Source organism: Leptonotus elevatus, chromosome 12 (assembly GCF_054856555.1).
Source record: "Leptonotus elevatus isolate MCC_2025b chromosome 12, RoL_Lele_1.0, whole genome shotgun sequence".
Classification (NCBI taxonomy): Eukaryota; Metazoa; Chordata; class Actinopteri; order Syngnathiformes; family Syngnathidae; genus Leptonotus; species Leptonotus elevatus.
Window position 1 is genome coordinate 20735411 of NC_141250.1, and position 22096 is coordinate 20757506.

General features: G+C 41.4%; 2 protein-coding genes across 8 annotated transcripts; one reads left to right on the forward strand and one right to left on the reverse strand.

Moving 5' to 3' along the window:
• The first annotated feature begins 59 nt into the window (after positions 1–59).
• ccnt2a (cyclin T2a) lies at positions 60–13131 on the forward strand. Of its 2 annotated transcripts, XM_086090748.1 has the most exons (10): positions 60–240; positions 927–1008; positions 1088–1216; positions 1518–1578; positions 3423–3485; positions 6468–6513; positions 9154–9317; positions 9461–9531; positions 9936–11187; positions 11285–13131. In XM_086090748.1, exons 1-10 carry the CDS (start codon positions 83–85, stop codon positions 11356–11358), a joined length of 2100 nt encoding a protein of 699 aa, XP_085946874.1. In that variant the 5' UTR covers positions 60–82; the 3' UTR covers positions 11359–13131. The 2 variants fall into 2 exon arrangements, 1 of the variants encoding a protein (XP_085946874.1); XR_015096640.1 differs by lacking the exons at positions 9461–9531; positions 9936–11187; positions 11285–13131 and having other exon boundaries at positions 6468–6906; positions 9154–9302.
• map3k19 (mitogen-activated protein kinase kinase kinase 19) lies at positions 12112–19979 on the reverse strand. 6 transcript variants are annotated; one of them, XM_086090746.1, is made up of 11 exons: positions 19929–19979; positions 19024–19117; positions 18091–18207; positions 17176–17330; positions 17028–17062; positions 14924–16933; positions 14751–14849; positions 14092–14330; positions 13765–14011; positions 13479–13687; positions 12112–13402 (listed from the first exon to the last, which is right to left on the reverse strand). In XM_086090746.1, exons 2-11 carry the CDS (start codon positions 19065–19067, stop codon positions 13282–13284), a joined length of 3276 nt encoding a protein of 1091 aa, XP_085946872.1. In that variant the 5' UTR covers positions 19068–19117; positions 19929–19979; the 3' UTR covers positions 12112–13281. The 6 variants fall into 6 exon arrangements, with proteins under 6 accessions (XP_085946872.1, XP_085946868.1, XP_085946871.1 ...); XM_086090742.1 differs by lacking the exon at positions 19929–19979 and adding an exon at positions 19242–19430; XM_086090745.1 differs by lacking the exon at positions 19929–19979 and adding an exon at positions 19242–19430 and having other exon boundaries at positions 19024–19120.
• Positions 19980–22096: the final 2117 nt, after the last annotated feature.

Here is a 22096-nt window from a genome sequence, read left to right on the forward strand (position 1 = left end):
GATTAGATTTTTAAATTACTTTTCGGGGTTTCCGGTCGTCCGCAGACGTCATATCCGCGTTCTCCATGACTGTCGAAGAGCAATGGCGGCGAGCCGGGGATCTTCTTCAAGATGGGTTTTCACCCGGGAGCAGCTCGAAAGCACGCCGTCTCGCCGATGCGGAGTAGAACCGGACCGGGAACTGTCTTACCGGCAACAAGCGGCGAATCTGATCCAAGACATGGGACAGAGGCTCAATGTGTATCCTTCGTTAACAAACTGCTTCCCAAACCAGACGCGGAAGCTAACGAACGATACGATCTGCACCCAAGTGCGGATCTGATGTCGCTCGATTGTAAAATTGAAGAGCGATTATTTACTTATGTAAGTGTGTCGCGTAAATGGTTTGCGTTATTTCGCTGCTAAGCCGACGGGAACGCGTTGTGCTTACCCACGGCTAGCGTATAGCATGCTAGCTTTAGGTTCGCGTCGATAAGAAGGCCGTGGATCATGTTTGCGGCTGTCAACTTTGTCAGCCACCTGTTCACCAAAACCTGAAACGGGTTTATGATTTATCCCGACAGAGAATGACGCCCAATTAATTTCTTTGTCGCGCTTTACAAGTTATTTGTGCTCGCTTTTTGTTTTTTGGGAGAATTTGGGCCGTGCCTGGTGGGCTGCATTGTTTCGACATCCGCGGTTACGAACGGCTTGCAATGTAAGGTTACGTGGTAGAACGGACGCTCAGTTAGTGTTGTTCATGCTATTACTTTTTGTATTAGCGTAGGTTAATGACAGACTAGTTCAGACAAAAATAATAATATTGGGTTGCATTGCTGCCTCAGAATCTTAATTCCGTTTTAAAGCGAGGACCTTTGGTACTTGTTTTCACCAGGGCTGAAAACAAGTGATAACAATGCAAATATTTCCCTTGACCCACATTCCAGCTCTCAACTAACTATTAATACAGCAATTGTTTACATGCATAGATTTTACATGCACCACTCGTTCACCATATTTCACAGAAATGTAAGTATATTGTTTTTTTTTAACCATTGTTACATGTTTTGGATGTATATTTTACTATGTTTCATTATTTCCATTACAGACAATATCTCCAACGACGCTATTTTTGGCTGCCAAAGTGGAAGAGCAGCCACGCAAACTGGAATATGTGATTAAAGTAGCGCACGCCTGCTTAAACCCGCAAGAATCGCCTCTTGACACTAAGAGTAATGTAAGTTGGGGGATCTCTATGTCAAGTATGGTGTTAAAAAAAAAAAAATCTCTTTCATATTCCTTTCCATGTGTCACCTTTCCAGTCCACTCATTGGCCATGGTTTCCCAATGTATAACCTGCGCCACTCCCCGATGTCGGGGTCTTTTTCGCTGTTGGCACAGTCCAAACAGCTACACGCGCTTCCGTTAAATAGCGTAATGGCCTCTCTGGTTTCAGCTTTGGTCATTTAAACTCAGCTGTTAGGTGAGATCATAGACTCATTACAATTGTTATGTAATGACTGTCTATCAAACTTCAGGCATACCTACAACAAGCTCAAGAGCTGGTGATACTTGAATCCATAGTGCTGCAGACGCTTGGTAAGTAGTGGTGACCCGAGTGGATGATATGAGATGAGAGCGAGAGAGAGAGCACTATGTGTATCATAAACAATATTGGTAAACCATACTTGAGGGTTTCTTGTTATTGATGATAGAGTTTATTAGTCAACTCCTCATCATCTACTGTACTCTTGATTTTATGGATTGGTCTAAGGTGACATGTCATTCTTTTTTCTGTTAGCTATAAAATGGCTTGAGTGGGATTTGTAACTTTCTCCCAAGTTCACTTAAAGGAGACATATTATGCGTGTAAAAAAACAAAAAATTGGAAAACATTTCTCAAGTGTTTTCACAAAAGGTCTATGATATTCATCGGTCAAAATACAGAAACGTTCTAATGCTCTAGATGAAATAGGGGTGCCGGTTCTTTTCCATGAAAATGGGCCACGGCTCATAGTGAACAATAAAAAAAATAAAGAAAAAAAAAGAGGCTTCGAACTGCTTCATGCCACTCCCAGTTGAAGTCTACTTTCAAAAGAATACCAATAAATTAAAAAAATTTGAATTATGCATCAGTTAAGCATAATGCTAACAACGCAATATAGACGGGCGAACAAAAAGTGTCTGTAGGGCTGCTAATTGAAATCACGATTGACGAGCATTTATTTTTGGGTACAAAACAAGAAAATGCTAAAACGTAAAAAAAAAAATGTATATATTAAGACAAAAAAATTATTTGAAACACTATAAATATGCAAGTTCCCTTTGGACGAAACAAAATTTATTAAATTAGTTATTAAAATAAAATAATTTAAAAAGTGCAAATGTATCAATTTAAACAACTCAACATTAAAATTACTAATCTTCTTTTTTTGAAGATAATGCTGATTTTGTAATTATGGATTAATAATTGAAATTGTAATAACATTTCTATTAATTGTACAGCCCTAAGTGTCTGCGCTGGGATGTATAACCACTAAAGCAAAAGATCCTTGAACCTAAATGGTAACATGTCGACAGATATAACGAAACTCACAGGCAAACACGCTTTATCCTGTGTAAAGCGAGATGACAGTAATATATCTACGGCAATATAAGTAAATCACATTTTATTTATATAGCACCTTTCACAGACAAATAGGTCACAAAGTGCATCACAGGTCAAATTGATCACATAGATAAAAACTATAAATATAATACAATATACAAATAAGTTACAAAATACACAAAGTAAAACAAAAATAATGGTAAAAATACTTGAATAAAACAAACAGCTATTATTCATGTAAAAAAAAAATTGGGGGGGACACAGGTCGTAAGCAAAAAAATGGCTTCAGTGAAATTTATATTATGTGGCAGTTATCAAGCCAAACGGCTACCACTGCAGCTCTGCTTACCTTTTTGCTTCGACACAATATTGTCTCTGTGTAGGTTGGACTCCGGTCATCGCACGAAAATGGTAGCTTGTTGCCCTGCTTAGCTGTACAGTCATGTGGAGCAAACGTGTTAGGAGAAATTATGTAAATTAGTGAGGTCGCAACTCCGGGAAAATCCAAAATGATCGCTCTTATTCATGTTTTCAGAAGACAGCTCACAAAAGATTGGAGACTATTGTGCAGTATTTTGTAAAAGCAATTAAAAAGTCAATTTTCCATAATATGTCCCCTTTAAATCTGGGCACAGGACATTGGTTTGCCTAAAAGTGTGATTCTATTTCACCAAATTAATAATTTTTAAAAAATCCTCTGTCCCACTTCAACACTCACTTGCCATTTTTTGCGTCGTCTGAATAACAGCGAGTCCATGGAAAACGGCGAGAGAGAAATGACACGTCACCTCCCAACTGACTGTGTTGAACTCACCTGTCATGTATTTTGTTCCAGGCTTTGAAATTACTATTGATCACCCACACACTGATGTGGTGAAATGTTCCCAGCTAGTGCGAGGTAGAGGCTTCTTTCTTTGTTTTTTGTGCCCCCTCTGCTCTTGTCCAGCCCCGCCTCATAAAATAGGTGTTGAGGCCTGTGAAACCCTGATGACATGATTGTACGACCACATTCTTGTCACTTTTAATTCATTTTTGTCTTTGTTGGGAGACATTTATTTTTCCACACTTGAGACAGATACTCACCAGGCCACGTCCAAGACTGAATTGGAAGCATGTGCGCAGTTCAGTTGTACTTAAGATGTCACTTTGTTCAATTATTATTAATGTTTCTTTCATCACACATATATCCATATTTCTTTCTTTCTTTTTCATTCCGTTCATCATCTTATAGGGTTTCCGCGGGTCGTTAACAAGTATTAAAAGTCATTAAATGAATTTTTGCTGAAATTAAACCCTCAAATGGCATTGAACGATGTCCAGAGGCATTAAAAATTTAAATGCAATTGATGTAAAAACATTGTTGTTTGTGCTTTATTTGATCTGCATCATTCGGCAAAGGAGTCACTAAAACACAATTTAGCAATATGTGATTAAAATGTGTATTTGTGGGGACTGGTGATTAGTTGTAATTTACCATTAACAAAATGGCCTGTTGTCCATGTGTTGCTTTGTTACAAATGCCAATTGCTCTGAATTTGAAAAGAAAAATGGACTGATTCTGTCACAAATGTCCAACATGACTCACTAATGCCATCTAGTGGCAGAAATGACCTAAACTCAAATCTGACTCTTGACTTAAAAAAAAAAATTACTGTATCATTGAACTAAAAGATATGGCCACATTTGTATTTGGTAAGTAACCATTTCTGTCCACTTTTATGTTAACAAGAGTATGAAGAACTTGAACAAATATGTTAGTATACATTTAGAGCAGATAATATATGTGATATAAAACACGTTAACTTTCTTTGACTGCAGCTCGTTGCCTGTTTGTCTTCTCCAGTACGTTGTACAGTTCACAATTCTCATGGCAAGTTTCTCAAAACAGGATCTATTCATGACAAGCCACATAGCATAAGTACTGCTACTACCACTACTGATGAAAAGACTCACAAATACAACAGCACCATCCTGGCCTATCACGACCCCTGGTCCTTTCCATTCATTGCAGTCAATCCTATTTTAGTAAGTAGGCTGTCTGCTATATCATACCTTGTCGTCAACTGGCCGCAGTTGCTTGCGTGGGGCTCTTTTGATTCTCTCAGAGCGTTCAGCCTCTGCAAATGCTTTTCTCATTGCATGTAGAGTTGTGATGTGCTGAACTACCCAGCAGCTCACTTGGGTTTCCAGGGCTGGGGATTAATCAGTGAGCACTGAGGGCAGTTTTGGATTCTCTCGTTGGTAAGGACTATATCCGTGCACGCTGTGCTTGGAGTTCTTTGCCATGAGTGCCCAATCAAGTGCGGTCTTCCAATCACAGTTGCTGTCCTTTTTAACTTTAAGCAACGTCTCCGTAAGAGTTTGATTATGCCTTTCTAAAAGGCCGTTACTCCATGGGCTGTATGCTGCAGTCGTTTTGATCTTGATATTAAACTTTTCAGCCATTTTGGGCCCATATTGCCCAGCCCTCGTCTGCAGCATGAAACAAATAAATGCGAGAGCAGAGCGTTTTTATTTATTAATTGGTATTTAATTCTATTTATATATTTGTTTCGACATTTTTATTTTTTGAATCTCGTTTTTATTTTTACATGCATAAATTTTTGCATTGTATTTTTTATATCCGTTTTTATTTTCACCTTTATGTCATTTATTTCTTCATTATTGAATTTCACCTTGAAATTATGTTTGCCAATTAAGGACGCTAAGAAAGTTAATTAGTCTGTCATTGTATGATATGACACAAGTCTGCAGCGTTGGCAACTAGCCACTAACGGGAGCGTAAACAATTAAATGACAGCGTTCGGAGCGTTTTTATTTATTAATTGGTATTTAATTCTATTTATATATTTGTTTCGACATTTTTATTTTTTGAATCTCGTTTTTATTTTTGCATTGTATTTTTTATATCCGTTTTTATTTTCACCTTTATGTCTTTTATTTCTTCATTATTGAATTTCACCTTGAAATTATGTTTGCCAATTAAGGACGCTAAGAAAGTTAATTAGTCTGTCATTGTATGATATGACACAAGTCTGCAGCGTTGGCAACGAGCCACTAACGGGAGCGTAAACAATTAAATGACAGCGTTCGGGGCGAGCCAAACAGCAGCGGCATTAAAATACTGTCGGGCATTTCAAACTCGGACAGAAAAAAGTCCATCAATGGCATTAACTGTTAATAATTGCAAATATCTAAACAATGTAAGTCATTCTCCATTCTAGTTGTTGGTATGTCAATGAATCAAAAATAAAGAATAAACCTGCTGTTTTATATAATTATTATTTTTTTAAATTCATATAGCTTCTATAAAAAAAATGGTAAGCAAATTATTTATAGAAGCAACAACATTTAATTCTATACCATGATATATGTACCGTGAAGGGATGCGGTTTATACCATGATATAAATTTTGGGCCATATTGCCCAGCCCTCGTCTGCAGCATGAAACAAATAAATGCGAGAGCAGAGCGTTTTTATTAATTAATTGGTATTTAATTCTATTTATATATTTGTTTCGACATTTTTATTTTTTGAATCTCGTTTTTATTTTTACATGCATAAATTTTTGCATTGTATTTTTTATATCCGTTTTTATTTTCACCTTTATGTCATTTATTTATTTTGAATTTTGGCAGTTTTGGTCCTCCATATGGGACATTCACAAGGAGTTTACAAAATCATTTGCGCTCCACTTCAGTCTTGGTCGTGACTAAATGGGTTTTAGTGGAAGTTAAAGTGTAAAGTAAAAACTTAAATCAGATTTTCTTGGAAATCATAAGAATACAAATGGCACAAAAGTAAATGCTTTTCTGTTGTTGTATGCGTTGAATTGTAATTGCTTTCCCTTTCATATCGTTTGTCTTTGTGTGTCACACAGCAAGCAAGGATCTGGCACAGACTTCCTATTTCATGGCTACCAACAGGTTGTTATCCTGCCCCTCCTTTGTTGCACTTTGCACACCATTGCTTCCTGTAATGCAGGGTACCCTTTCAGTGTCCAACGGGCCCTCCTTGCACTGGTGGCTGTTGGGACGCTCGCCTAGCGCCCGCCGCTCGCCTCCCTCCACCAGAGGGAGCGGGACGGGGGCTCGTGGCTTGCGGCGTTCCCGGCCCCAGTCGCAGTGCGGTGTATTGTACAAGGGACCATGTGTTGGCACCGATGGGTTGAATGCAAGATGCGAAGTGTAGTGGTGCGCTTGAAACGCCACATGTTTGTTCGGTTGCGAAAAAGTGCAGAATTCGAAAAGACACTTTGGTAGCCTGAATAGCCGCTAAAGATTTCACAGATGTAAACATTTCTCATAGAGGTCCTTCTGGTAAGTACAGCAAAATCATTTTTTCACATTTTCTTTTCATATTCATTTGTTATGCTTACGTTGATTATATGATTCTCTGTAAATGCTCGTTGTTTTTTCTAGCTGTATCGTGAATCTAAATGTAATCTTACCCATTAACGACCTGCATGCTAAGAATAGAAGTTTGAGGGCACATGACCAAATTTTGAGTATACGAGTGAAATGTTTTCGGTTACCCCATGAATTGTATTTAGAGCATGACTGTGGATGCATTTGAAAGTGGGTCCTTAAAGGGTTTGTTTAGCGATGTCCTATGATCGTAATATCTTGATATGAATCCGTTTTTTTCCACTGAGCTAACACTTTTGTTTTTATTACAGTTAATCTGACCGATCATAAATTAGCTTCTTTTTAAATTTTTACAAATACAAAACCAAATGCTAGACGCTTACTCCTGCATGCTTTTCTTTTCAGGTGTGATAAATTTAGCCATGGACAAAGTGTCAAACGTCTTAATGGGTTATTTGTTGTTAAAGGGCCATTCAGTGAGCCCAAACTTTAGCTCTTATAAAACATGGCATGTAGGGCTAATTTGCCAGATTATTTATCTATGGACGGTTATACTTGACATAAATGTACAGTATTTTATTGTCCTAGTGATCTTAATGTAGTTCTTAAAACTAAGCCCAGAAGAAACGGTTATATGTTGATTGATTGGTTTATTGGTCCCCAATTCATTTTCGCTGGACTGTACAGGAAGAAGACATGTTAAGAACTTTATAGAAATTATAGCCATTTGTTGATATTGTTTAGTTTTAGATGTATTTTTCTGTGGCAATAGATTAGGGATGTAACCATGTCCAAATATCAATACGATAATTACCAAGATAGGAACTTCACAATACGAGAAAAAAAAAAGCTCCTATTGAGAGAGAAAAATGCACAAAATTATATTTTTGACAAAGAAATAAGCTTGGCCAGTCATTGTGCTCCTATTTGCTCAGCGCCGCAAAGTATCATGGTTATGAAACGTAATGCTTTTTGAAATTATAAAATATTTGATCATATGACTAATTTATGGGAGTGATAACCGCATGTTACGTTCCCCTTCATCTGGCAATTAGCGGGGGCTCTTAAACGTAAGTGACCAAAACATGCCTAATTAAAATTAAACTGCGCTACAAAATTAACCACCAGAGGGTGTTGGAACTGCACAAATGGGATCCATCCTGGCCTTTTTAGAAGTTGTGCTGTTTTTAAATGTTGTGACGATGACGATATTGTGGAACTTTCAAAATTGCGATATTGCTGTTATCGTTGCATCCCTGGGACAGATCAAATTCCACTGCAAGAGGGTGTCCATTTTATATACTGTACATCTTATTTCCAGCAGTGAACTTAATTGTAGCAAATGCGCTCTGCTAGGGCTGTGCAATTAATCGAAATTCAATTACAATTTCAATTACACTCCACAATTACAAAATCAGCTTAATTGTAAAAAAAAAAAAAAAAAGATTAATACAAATTTTTGAGTAATTTAAATTTATAACTAACTATAAAATAACTAATTTAGTTTTATCCAAAAGGAACTTTCATGATTATAGTGTTTCAATGAATTTTATTTGTCTGGAAATTTTTAGTTTTTTACGTTTAAGCATTTTCTTATTTTGTATCAAAAATATAAATGATCGTCCTACTGCAAAGTGCACACGCTGCACTCCAACTTCAAGTATTTGCAAACATGTATAAATAAATATATATTATTATAAATTCTGTTTGGTCCAAAAGGAACTTACATAACTATAGTGCTTCTATTTTTATTTTTTTTATGGGTCCTAATATTTTATATGTTTAAACATTTTCTTGTTTTGTACCAAAAAATACTAATTTTAATAATCTTGATTTAAATTATTTCCAAAATAATCGTGATTGTTATTTTTTCCATAATCGAACCCTCTGCTGTTTATATTCTTCACCATTTAACTTGACATGAAAAACTTGTTTTACTGTTCAGTTAAAAAAAAAAAAAAAAAGAACTCATACAGCTTAAAGCATTTTTCAGCTTTTGTGTGTGTGTGTGTGTGTCTCTCCTAACAATGAATTAAAACCATTTGCGCCTTCTGTCCTCCTTTTTTGTTCACATGTGGGACCAATCCTGACCACGGCTGCAACGCCTCAATCCACTCATTCATGTCATACATGCATACACACACACTCCATTTGTCCTCTGGACGTACCTTCACACACACACACGCACACACACAATAGTCTACACCTCACTACATTCTGCTTACAGTACAAGCCCACAGTAATAGCCTGTGTGTGTATTCACCTGGCGTGCAAGTGGTCTAACTGGGAGATACCAGTGTCTACCGATGGGAAGCACTGGTGGGTGTACGTGGACAGCTCGGTTACTCTTGAGCTGCTTGATGGTAAGAGACAAATGCGCTTGCATGGTTTGTGCGGTAATCTCTTGCAGTTGCGCTAAAATTGATGTGTGTGTGTGGGAGAGCACTGCTATTGCGCAAGAGGACCTACTGCGTTATATTAACGCAACTTTCTTTGCGTTTTGCAGAGTTGACGCATGAGTTTCTGCAGATTTTGGAAAAGACTCCCAGCCGCTTGAAGAGAATACGGAACTGGAGAGTAAGACAAATCATTTGTCAGTTTGAAATGACACACAAGGTGTTTGGGTATTTATGGCACCAGTAAATATTGGCAAACCTTCAGATATTTTTGATCCAGTGTAAAGAAACAATTTGTAAAGGAGTTTTTTTTTATACACATAGTTACTACAATTCTGACTTAACTACATTAGCAGTTACCAGTTACTGTGTTGCAGTAGATGGAAACTTGGTCTTAAACAATAAAACAATGTGGTCTAATATTTTTTTTCATGACAGTCACAATTGCTCAGTAAACCAGAGCAGTGTTACTCGTTCTTTACAGAGGGTAAAAAATCTATGCATGTGATTTTGAAAGATCAATTGGTACAGTGACACAGTCCATTAAGATGAAGTGAAAAAAAACATGTTTCCTTTACATCTCAGGCAACCCAAGCTGCTAAGAAGCCCAAATCTGACAACAGCCAACTGACAGATGCATCCATCGCGGGACCTTCGATGCTCCAAGACCTTTCCCTGCTTGACGGCCCCCTTGTCGGAGTACCCCGCTCAAGTTTTTCTAAAGCAGGCGCCACTTTCGTGTCTATTTCCGCTCAGTCTGGAGACGGGCCGCTGTCTCTGGGCTCCTTGGCTGGCCCTTACAACCCACCCAGCCACAGCGAGTGGCCCCAAACCAGCCTGACTCAAGCAGGGTATGCATCCGGCTGTATGAAACAGGGCCCCCTCAGCCCCTCTCACCAAGAGCAGACGCTGTCCTTGCAGGCCTCGGCGTCCTCTTTGCATCCACCCCCATTAGCAATCAAGACTGAGAAAACTGTCGACCTCACCATCAAACAGGAACTGAAAGGATCGTGCGCAAGCGGAGCTGGCAAGCATCACCCGCCGCCGCCGCCGCCGCAACACTCCTCAGCCCCCAAAATGTCGCTGGACAAATACAGGGAAAAACACGCTGCAGACGTTGCTGCTTCGGGGCAGAAAAGCCGACAGGAGCAGCACAGCGAGAGCAACATGCGAGGGGATCCGTCGTCTTCCTCTAACTATGCACCGCCGTCGTTGAGCCAGCTCGATCATCGAAGGTATGCACAGACTCACCAAATGTCCCAAAGCGGGAGCAGCACCACGGCTTCGCCATTGAAGATTCGAGTTCCCTGCGCGTCGTCGGGGCAGGACAAACGCCATCACGCTGACAAATGGGACAAAAATTTGCTCAATCTCCACTTGGCAATTCCTTCCTCTGGAGGAAGCTCCCAGTTGGACAGAAGCAAGGAGGAGCTCAAGATGAAAATCAAAGTTTCCTCCTCAGCCGAGCGCCACAGTTCGTCGGACGAGGGCACGGCCGCCAACAACAAGAGTAAACATTCCAGCCCGCTCGTGAGCAAAGACAAAACGCACCGAGGCGCCGATCACAACGTTCACCGCCATCACAAATACAACCCCCACGCTCACAGCGGTAACGGACAAGGGGCCGCCGACGGACTGTTTCGAGGTCCCCCGGGACTCATAACCCTCGAAGGAATCGCGCTTCCTCACAGCGGCTCCACGTCTTTGACTTCTTCCTCGTCGCGAAAGAGGACACACCCCGAGGCCAATCACAATCAGCACCCTTCCTCCTCCTCATCCTCCGCTGCTTCTTGCTCCAAACCGAGCAAACTCTCCAAAGGTGGCACTGGTGCGGCAGGTACTCCTTCCTCGTTTTCTGCTTCTCTGCTGCACTGCAGTATGTCTTGTTTCGCTTGCAGCCTTATGGCTAACCTCCACCCTCCTGTTACACTCAGGTGGGCTGCGCACCTCTCAGCAGTACCTCCCTCCTAGCGGGTCGCCTCATGAAGTGGGAGACCAGAGACACTGAGCGCGAACCCTTCTGCAGTCATGAATCTTCACGTGGAAAGTGCTAGAATCTACGAATGGGGAAAATGAAGCTTCATGAAGCACTTGCAATATTTTCTTACCCCTCTAGATGGCACCCATGGTTCAAAGATGCAATGGAAATGTAATCAATTTTCATTGCACTCGCCTTTATCTTTAAACCAGGAGCACCATCTGGAGGAGTCAAAAAGTATCACAAGTGCTTCATGAAGCTTCATGATCACATCACAGTTCACTCTAGTATGCGCATCTCCTTGTTAAGTGCCCTAGGAGGAAACTTAGACGATATACCCTTTATTAAAGGCGCAGAACATTGTACTAAAAAATGAACATCTGTGATTGAGAGAGAAAGAGGGGGAAAAAAAAGAGTAACGTAACGCTTCCGTACTTTGACCTCGGGGCTGTGTCGGCAGTCCCACCTTTCTCCTGGTGTCAAATTGCTGCTGGTCTGTCCTTCCTGAAATGTGCAGATAAGCACGCAAACATTGTGTGTGTGTGGATGGCAGGTGCAATTGTGTATTTACATTAAAGGGAGGCACCTTCTTGTATTTCACATCGATGGGTAGGAACACAAAAGTATTACAAGTTATTTCAAAGGCACGAAATATGTGACTGCCTCTTGTTTTTTTATTTTTATTTAAATAAGAATTATGCAATTTTATGCAGCATGCCAATGGTCAGCCCAAGAGGAGTTCGACTTCTGTTTGTCATTCCTTATTGCAATATTGGTGGATGCTTTTTCCTTTTTTTATTAAGTGTCGTTTCATTTCCTCGGTAACTTTGATTTGTTTTCCACACTTGAGTACTGTTTGATTTGCAAGTTTTCCACAAATGGATGTGGAAGAACGCACTCGCCATTCACAGGAAGTGGAGACAAATGTGGTTACGTTTTTGTATGTTAAGACATCAATAATCATCGGGACTACTCAGGTTTGGAGCGACTCGTAATTATCACAATATAATTGTAAAACCCTTTTTAAAAAAAATAAAATAAAAAATACAATAAATAAAAAGCACTATCGCTAACCGATTGGGCAACATTAGGGAAGATGTGTTCAAGAGGCATGTGCATTTTATCATATTACCCAAGAGGTAAGAGTTGCACCTAAAATAAAAAGCTAACAAAAAGACAATAGTGTGCCATGGAAGTCTATTACTGTATAACCTCTTTTTGAAGTGCATCACACAAAAACGAGGCACTGAAGCCTTTTACTTGTCAGCAAAGTTTACTCTGCAGTACTATAAAGAAGAAAATCAGTTGTGAAATGCCCTGCTGTGTTTTTCTCTCCTTTTTTATTTTTATTTTTTTGGTCAAACCATTTTTCTGTGGACAAAGTTAAGACATAAGCCGTTTGGTACATTTACGACCGTTGTCGTCACATTAGTTTTTGACATTAAATTCTGTTCCTGATTGTTGCCATGAAACAAGTCTTCTGTCAATTGATTCATGAAAATGAAGTTTGAAAAATTTGACTTGCATTCAAGTCATGAAAGTTTTTTTTTTTCTGTGCCCAGAATTAATTTGAGTAATGCTAATGTGCAATTCAGTATTTGAAACAAACAGCAAAGAAACAATTGATTTTTTATAAACAATTGGGTATGTAACAGAGAGTATAGCGGTCACCCACAAATGTTCTCTGAGTACTCACATGGGAATCTTCTTGTGGTTCATCCAAAAGCAAATGATAAATCTTATCAACCATCTGTGAAACTCCACCGTGTTTAATTACAAATTTCACAATTGGCACCAACTGCGTTATACAAAACCAGATTGTGCGGTTCTATTCTTGTATGATACATTAAAGTGCTGTTTACTCTGTTCCGAAAGTGTAATATTCCAGCTCTGCCTTCCTCCATAACCACACAAAAAAAATCCTACAAAACCAAAATCATATACTGAAGCTTGTTAACCACATAGTCCGTCTGGATGACCACAGAAGTGATTTCTCTTTGCAAACTGAGTCTTGTTCCTTGGAAGAAACGAATGTTGGAGCAGTTGGTCCGCAGATGGCCGCAATCTCTGGTCACTAGAGGAAATACAATTCACAGATGATTAATGTTCATCAAATGTTATACTACATGTGGAATAATGAAATTTCTCACCTCGTCAAGCAAATGTTGACAAAGTCTTTGGCACCGTTTGAGAATCCCTCTGGCAACGATGGCATCAATCCTCTTTTGGCTCCGATATAGAACAAGGCAGCTATCTTGCTCATGTGCGCTAGCGGGGGTTGGCCTGTGGCCATTTCAAAGACGGTGCAACCCACACTCCATATATCGGATTTTCTGCCATATCCTGTCTCTGTGATAACCTGTGGAGTGTGACATGACTTGGTGTTATTATTTGAATCCGGTAGTGCTTAAGTTAATCACGGTCTACTTTGACTACCTCTGGAGCCATCCAGTAAGGTGTGCCGTGAACAGACTTGAGCAGATCCCCGCTGCTGGTGTGGCTTACGCGGCTGATGCGGCGTGCACAGCCAAAGTCTATGAGCTTGATGACCCCGGTGGGCATCAACATGACATTGTTTCCCTTCAGGTCACGGTGAATAACGCTGTTTTGGTGAAGGTATGCCACCCCTTCCAGGATCTGGTAGGTGTACAATGCCAAAACACGCTCTGGCAGTGGACCAAATCTGAGCCCAGGAGGAAAAAGTTCATGGTGTGAGAAAGACCGAGACCTTGGTTTTATTGTTTGTGTGCTACAGTATTTGACCTGTGAAGAACGCTCGCAATGGATCCCCCTGGGATGTACTCCATGAAGATGGAAACCATGTGCTGATAAAGGGAGGTCCCGAGGAAACCCACAATATTGGCGTGGCTCAGGGTTTTAAGCAGCTCGACTTCCCCTTCAAGACGACTATATTCTCTCCCTGCGGTCTCTGCGTCGGAGGTATCCAGAGTCACCTGCTTCACAGCTATTAACTGGCCTTGGTTGGTCAAGCCGCAGTATACCTGGTAAGAAAGCCAACGTTTCATATGCATCATGGACAAAAGGTTCTTGGACATATGGTAGTACCAGCTTCCGCTCTTGAGAAAGAGTTTCATCTACCGTCATGCTCTTTCACATGAAGATAATCCAACTGAACCAACTTTTAAGATTCAAAGGGAAGTATTGCATGGTCTGCCCCAAGACCAGGTTCATTAATGTATCACTTGGGAAGTCGGGACAAGGTCTAAACAAGGGGAAGGCGACCCTGGTCCTCGAGAGTCGCAGTCGTGCGTGTTTTAGATGTCATCAGCAAGTTCCGGAGAAGCCTAATAATGATCCTCACCTGTGTTAGAGGAGGGAGCCATCTAAAACCCGCAGGACCAGGGTTGCCTACCCCCGGTCTAAACCTAGGCAGAGGTGGAAATAGCACTTGATAGACTTACTGTCCCGTAGGCTCCACGGCCAAGGACTTCGCCCTTCGTCCACGAAATAGCATCACCTAACCCGGAACCATGCAAGGCAGTCAAGTCCGTTAACATAACCTGAATTAAAAGAAAGATTTTAAATGTCCAAATCTGAATTCATTTGCTGGTCATGTATTTATGTTCAGATTTACCCCAGAGTAAGCATTGCTTTCTAATATGTGACTGTCTCCTTTTTTGTTCTCCAGGTCCAAGTTTGGGGGACACGGGCTAGTAGTAATATCTTTCTCATCCAGTGAGATCAACTCTTCAGCCAGACATTGCAGCAAGTCATCTGTAAGTGGCCCATCCCCCACACCATTCAGAAACTTCTGATAATCTGGTGACGTAACAGTTTGGTCACTACTGTGATAAGATTTCTCAGTTTCATTTATTGGCATTTGGTTGTTTTTTGATGACTCGGGAGTCACTTGATTTCTCAGCACTGGCAGATTTCTGATATCTGCTGAATTTAAAGTTCTTTCTTCCATAGTTCTACATGTAAAGCGCACAGATTTTTCATCAGTTTTTAGTGTTTCAGGCTTCAGTACAGAAATATCTTCTTCTATGCTCGATGATGTTGGATCTTCAATCTTTTCTAGAGTGTTATTGCATATGACACCGTCATTCACAAAAACTACTGTCGTCTCAGGTTTCCCGCTGTTCCTTTTGTGTGCCGGCTTTGTTGCATGCGTGAAGTGAGCTTTTGTCCGCGAGGGTGCAAGTTTTGCTTTGCCTTTAGTTGCAACCACCGCTTTCCCTGTTGGGCTTCTCTTTATCTTCGTCTGCACTTGTTTCAAGGGTCTGTATTTGACTGTACGTTTTTCTTGCGACTTCCTGGAAAGGGCGGACTGCAAGTGTTTGTCCTCGCCGCTGACTGGGTTTCGAAGATTATCGTAGATGGGACCGGCAAACATCTCATGAATAGCAGGTCCTTCACTCTCACTTTGAATCGTTGTAAACACGTCTTGGTATGTGACGAAGTCCACGGCAGATTTTGATCTTTGTTTCCCAGCGACATCTGGACTGCTTAGCTGCCGTGCACTTTTGGGTTCTCTGGCTGTTGGGCACTTTGGTGCTTGGTTAGTGCACAACTTGTCAGGATTTGCCTTTCTGCTATGTGCACTAACAGTACCCCTTTTCCTTGGTAAGGAGTTGTTAGAGGTTCTACTAACCTTAACCGATTTGGAGTTAACCAAAGAGTCCCTAACCTGTTCAGTCACAATTTGTTCAAAGCTTCTTCCAGTATTATCTCTGGATTGATTGGACAGAGAGAGTTTTTTAGGGGTCTTGTTCGGGGTAAAGACATTTATGTCTTTGTGTCCAAGTCCGCTAATGGGCAGGTTTGTCCTCAGTTCAGAGTTTGGACTGGATTCTTTTGCCGCGCTTTGGGCAGGCTTGAATGCTTCCTTCACTTTTGCTGGCTTGCGACCCGTGCATTGGTTGTTAATTGGACATTTTAATGGGCTTTGTAGAAAAGCAGAGCTATTATTTAACTTGGCGCCCTCTGTTTTACAAGAAACAACCTCATCTATCTTGGAATCTTTTGCAGTTGCTGGATCATTATCTAAGTAACCCTTAATTCTTGTATTTGCTTGCTCATCAGTCTTAGTGCAGCTACACTTTGTTGAGATTGGTGTTTTGTGTTTCGCTGTGTCTCCACTTGGGGTCATACTGTAATCCTGCGTTGCGTGGTTGCAATTGATCAAAGCCTGACAGCTCACAGGCTCTGGTCTCTGTAGGTCTGTGCTTGTTGACTTGTGGCTCGCTGAAATGAAACAGCTTTGCGACTGAGCTTTTAAACTCGGCCCCATCTTCCCATTGAAGAACTCGCTGTCTTCGGGATGCCTGGCCTCTGCGAACATCACGTGAATGTCTTCCCTTTCGCAATCCTCATCTTCCAGATCAGTAGAACTCTGGCTGCTGGTGCTGGACCCGCTGTCTTCACTGCCACCCCTTGTGGTGAGCGAGCTGGTACGTGGGGCGCCCCATGAAAATCTCCGCCCAATATGGGTCCGAGAAATTGGGCTCTTGCTGATGGGCTTCAAGGGAACACTGTGCTTTAGCACTATTGCAGTAGAGTTGTCTCTTAGCCTGAGGTCCAGTGGGGCCAGCTGCTTGGGTGTCCGGAGAGGTGAAGCCGGTTGCAGAGCCAGTATGGGACCCTGGTGTAATGTCAGAGAATATATCAACAACAATTCGGGTCAGTGGCTACAAATACAGAATATGGCAAATGGCCAGTTGCTGTTTGAACCCCACCTTTTGTTGACTGATTGCTTCGTGAGAGCCCAGTCCTGCATACACACGTGATATTTTATGAATTACAATTCATGATGTACATTTTTCAGACCTCATTGGAAAACCCAACTTCTTGTAACAAAACAAAATATCTGTATGTTGTCCATACGTGTTTGAATGTGCGCCCGGGCTTGAAGCACATAGTTGGCACGCAGTAGTGGTTCCATTATGCTTGGAGCTGATTGGCTGAGCTTGTTCGGTTCTGCTATGGATAGCAGGCCAAAGGAGGATGGAGATGCGTTGAGCACACTTCTTGTTCTCTGCCTGTGAGGGACACAAGAATTTGAGTTTAATTGACTGTTGTTTTGTCCCAGTGTCGTGCTAGCTTGACAGTCCCGAGCGCATGTTTTGTATGAATGACGGTTATTGCTGCCTGACCATCGGAGGGATTGCAGAGCGCAGGTCTTTACAAATTGAAATGCCCCCAGAGATGCTAATATCCAAATCCCTTCCTGTCAACGAGTGGTAGTCTGCCAACAACAAACTGGAAATTATATTTCCCTCGTTTGCATTTTGATTACGAACTTTACTGGAGACTTTGTGTTTACAACTTGTCTCTCTATGTATGTTCAACATTCAGGAGGAAGTAAGATGCCCCCAACACCTCATTGGATACTTTACTGATTAAACAGTATGGTTTGGAATTCAAAAAGAAAACTGTATGGTTTGGAATTCAAAAGGAAAACTAAACTAGTGTGTTTTAAGTCTGAACAATGAGCAGGACCAGAGACCAGTCAAAACCAATGATTCTAAAGACGCATGGGGGTTGGGTTGGGGGGGGGGGCAGAGATACAAGGACATACAAGATCTCATTGGCTAGAAACAAAGAATTAGAAGCTGTGGATTTGCTAACCGTTCAAACTAACAATAGTCTAAAAGTAAACCTCTATAAACTCTGTGGACATTGAAGTGTTTGCGTTAGCATTTGTCTTTAGTTAAGACCTTCTCAAGTCCAGAAAATGAGTCAAAACCAAGCTCCAAGAGCTCGACTATCCCCGTTCCCTCGTTCCACTGTGTTCTGTACCTTTGTGTCGGGGGCACAGGCAGGCGGTTGCTTCTCTGAGCCAGCTGTCCTGGAGAAGGAACAGGATACAAATGGCTCCGGTGCCTGCATTTGTTGCCTAAGCTCGGCAAAGTTGCCCTGAAAAAGGTTACGCGGACACAGATGTGAGTTTACATCGTGATCCGTGTTTAGAACCGGATTGATACTGTACATTACTTTATTGACAAAGCGGTACCTTTTGCCCCTCCAGGCATAGAGCAACCTATGTGGCACTCTTTGTCAAGACAAGAGTCTTCAAGTCTACACACCCCCTCTCCTTATCTTTACCTCAGGATGTGGGTAAACACTTGGCTCCTGGGAGCCTCCTGGCACCAGGAATTCACGCAGACGGCCCTTTTGGTCAGACACCTCTTATTTAGATTAAATCAGACACCTTACTTCCTCAGGGAAGAGAACAAAGACCACAGACTAACCACACATGGGGAACAGTTGTAACATATCTAACTAAAATCAAAAACACTTTGAAAAATATAATATTGAAACAGAAAAACAATGTTAATAATCCAACACAAGAAAATAGAAACTGTTTCAAAGAACTTTTTGTCTTCTTGGATCACTTGGACTTAATCCAAAAGTGAGGCTTCGTGTAAGAGACAATGAGGCTGATTCATTCCCCCCAACTCACTCCCCGTCCTTCTGTTTCTAACCTGTTTGGGGAGAACAGGTTGTCCTCTGGACACAGTGACAGGTGGCTGCATACAATTCTGCCAGTGTAACCCGAGAAGTCGCCGTTCTCATGCTGATGTCAACGCAGGAGGCACTTGTTGACAATTGCAGTCACGGCGGTGCCGTGTGTGTTAACTGTACACGCATTTGCTCTTGTGTGTTTGTAATTCCGTATAAACAGATGCTTGGGGGGAAAAAGGGCATAAACATGCTTCCCACACTGCCCACCTGCTCGTTATCACTGCGTCCTGGCAGGCTTGCGTCATCTCCATCGGCCTTTCCGTCTTTTGGCCTACGGGAGGACTCGCCTCATCTTCTTTGTCTGCTTTGAAGTCACACGTTATAGACATGTCGCTAGCAACAGTATTCAGCTATGGCGAGCATGTTCAACTGCGTACAGTACATTTGGTTGCGGGTGAAGCAATTACCTGGGACTAACTAATTACCTCTTTGTGCCTGCGGCTGCCAGATGCTTGTTTTCCATCTCCAGTCCTTCCCTCCGCCCTTTTTCTTTTTCTTTTTCTTTTTCTTTTTCTAAGCTTAGCTTTTGTTTTCTGTCTGTGTGCGAATGAAGCTTCTGGCTCTGAGGTAAGCTAAGCGAGCAGCAGGGAAGGTCGTAGCGCCAAAGGACCCCACCCACCCGCACACATTAGTCCGTCCCACCCTGTCCCACCTTAGCCATTCCCTCCCACCCACTCCCATTCACTCACTCTTGACGAAGAGGATCCAAACGGCATAAATAGAGATAAATAAGAAAACAAGAAAACAATAATAACATGCTCCATCAAAGTAACTGAAATACACGGGGGGGGGGGCTCAGATAAACGAATTTCAAGTTTGCGACTAATACTACGTTAGCGCAGGTTCTCTTTTATCAACCAGGGACCCTCTGGCATAGCTGAATCGCAGACAGATGATGAACCGAAGGCTTTAAAAGTGTCAAGTGGAATCGATGTCGATAACAGTGACGACATCATCAAAATGGTCTTCTTTAAAGTAGCCATTGTTCCACTGGAATACTTGGGCACATTTTTTTTTTTAACCCGGCCAAACAATTATACTCTCAAGTTTGATATTTGTAGCTCACTAAGTAACCTAGCGTCGTAATAATAGTCATTGGAAAAACTCCGTACCCTGTCTGGGGCTTTCGCAATGGTCTGGTTGACACCCTGAAGATCCCACGAGTTGCTGGAATCATCAAATAACCATCATCAAATTCAAACACGATAATGACTTATTATTTTATCATTAAAATCAGCAATTCGGCTTATTCGACATACACGTTGAGTTATATTTATTTTCTAAACACGAAAGTTAGCATCTATAAACACAATTTCTAGTTAAATTACGTGACTTACCTCCTTGTGGGCCGTAGGCTAGAAATTGGTGGCGGTGACTTGGAAGTGACTGTTCTGTGAAGCTTTCCAGGTCAAACTGGAGGTCCAAATGTCCGGGGTCCGAATTGAAATCCTGGCCACAATCGTGTTCATCCGGACGCCGTTCTGACAGTGCCACGTCGGCATCTGCCGTAGAAATAATAGATGACAAGAACACAAGCGTGCAGTCAACTCTTGGACCTGTTGTGCTCACTGAGACCACCGGGTGCGAGTCAGTGGTCAGCGGGCCAAGCGTTTTTCAAACGTTGGGAGTCCACATCCCCGCCCTCCTTCAACTCGGCGTTGTTGACACAAGCTCCAAAGGAAAATGGCGTCTTCTTAGACCTCACACGGTAACTCTCGAATCTAACTTCATTCATGAAGCCGTTTATTTCATTCACACTCTTGACACGCGCACTCTTCAATGAATACACGTCAGAGTGTTCTTGCCTCGCGCACACGCACACACAAACAATCTTTTCTTAGTCATAAGTCACACATGAAGGGAGGCTTTGGGGGGGCTAAAACTTCAGGGGGTTTTGGCGCTGAAAAACCGGATTATAAATGAACTTGGAATGTTGTTTTTGAGAGAAAGGAACAGAGTCGAATATTCCGAGCTGTGCACGCGCACATGCGCGGATTCGCTGAAAAATTCATTCGTTTCAACTGCCAATGAAATCTTTTGCAAGAGCTTTGTAAAAAAAAAAAAAAAAAAAAAATTAACTTTTACAAATATAACGAAGCTCATTTTTGACTGACAGTTGGAGAGGTGCTCGTTATTAATTCATATTTGCATTGCTGACTTCTTGATGAAACTATTGCTTTTGGATGAGTGTGAACCTATCTCATTTTTTTTTTCTAGCACCCGGTTTAAAAAATAACCACGCGATGAATTAGTAACCTGGAGGAAGTCAAAACCATATTGCGCAATGTCACAATACACCACATTGTAACTTCATTTCAGACACATTTCGTGGCAAGCACAGGGGTCTTCAAACGTTTTAAAAAAAAACAACAACATTGTTTTATTCTTAATTTAGTGCTTAAAAACACACATTCAAATGTTTCAACTGCTCCCCTTCCTTCTCATGCAATCGACTGTTGCAACATCTTATCGTGTACACCAAGTGATCTAAAATCCGGTTCTGAATGGTCAATATGATCAAAATGATTGGTTCTTCGCTCGTTAGGTAGGCTCATGCTCAAGAAAGATTTCAAGCATCGTTGAAGACGATAAATTCAACCTTTGTCAATGCAGTAAATGGGTTTGCATCGGACCTCCAAATGGCTAAATAAATAATACCCCCGCTTGTGCGTAAGATCCTTTACAGTTACGAAAACCGTTGGTGGCTGCATAATCATAATCAGCTTATTTTTTTTGACTGTGAGCAACAAAAGCGTTGGCTGGTCTTTATTTCTCCAAAGCCTGTTGCTTTACCGTTTGAATTCAAAATGTTCCCACATTTTTCAACTAATGCCGAGAGTATTTTATAAAAGCTGTGCGCGCGTGACAGAAATCCTTCCGTCCGTATTCTACTGCTGATCCTTTTCGGGGTCACTGGTGATCTGGAGCCATACCAGCTGACAGAAACTGAGAATCAAACCCAGAACGTCTGGCTGTGAGCCAGACAGACAAATTGTTGTTGTTGTTTTGCAAGCATGTGCGTGTACGCGTAAACCTTCCCGAGAGAATTATGGCCTCAAGCATCATATGGATGATGTCTTCCTTCAAAGGCCTGTTAAAGTTGCCAAGATAGCGGAGACTCATTCACTGCCATTGACGGCTATAGACGTCAAAAATTCATTTTAACTATTTCTATTAGGGTTTTTTTCTCACTTTTGTTAACAAGAGTATGAAAACCTAGAAGAAAATGATTGTACATTTAGAACAGATGTAAAATTTTTGATTAATCGTGAGTTAACTA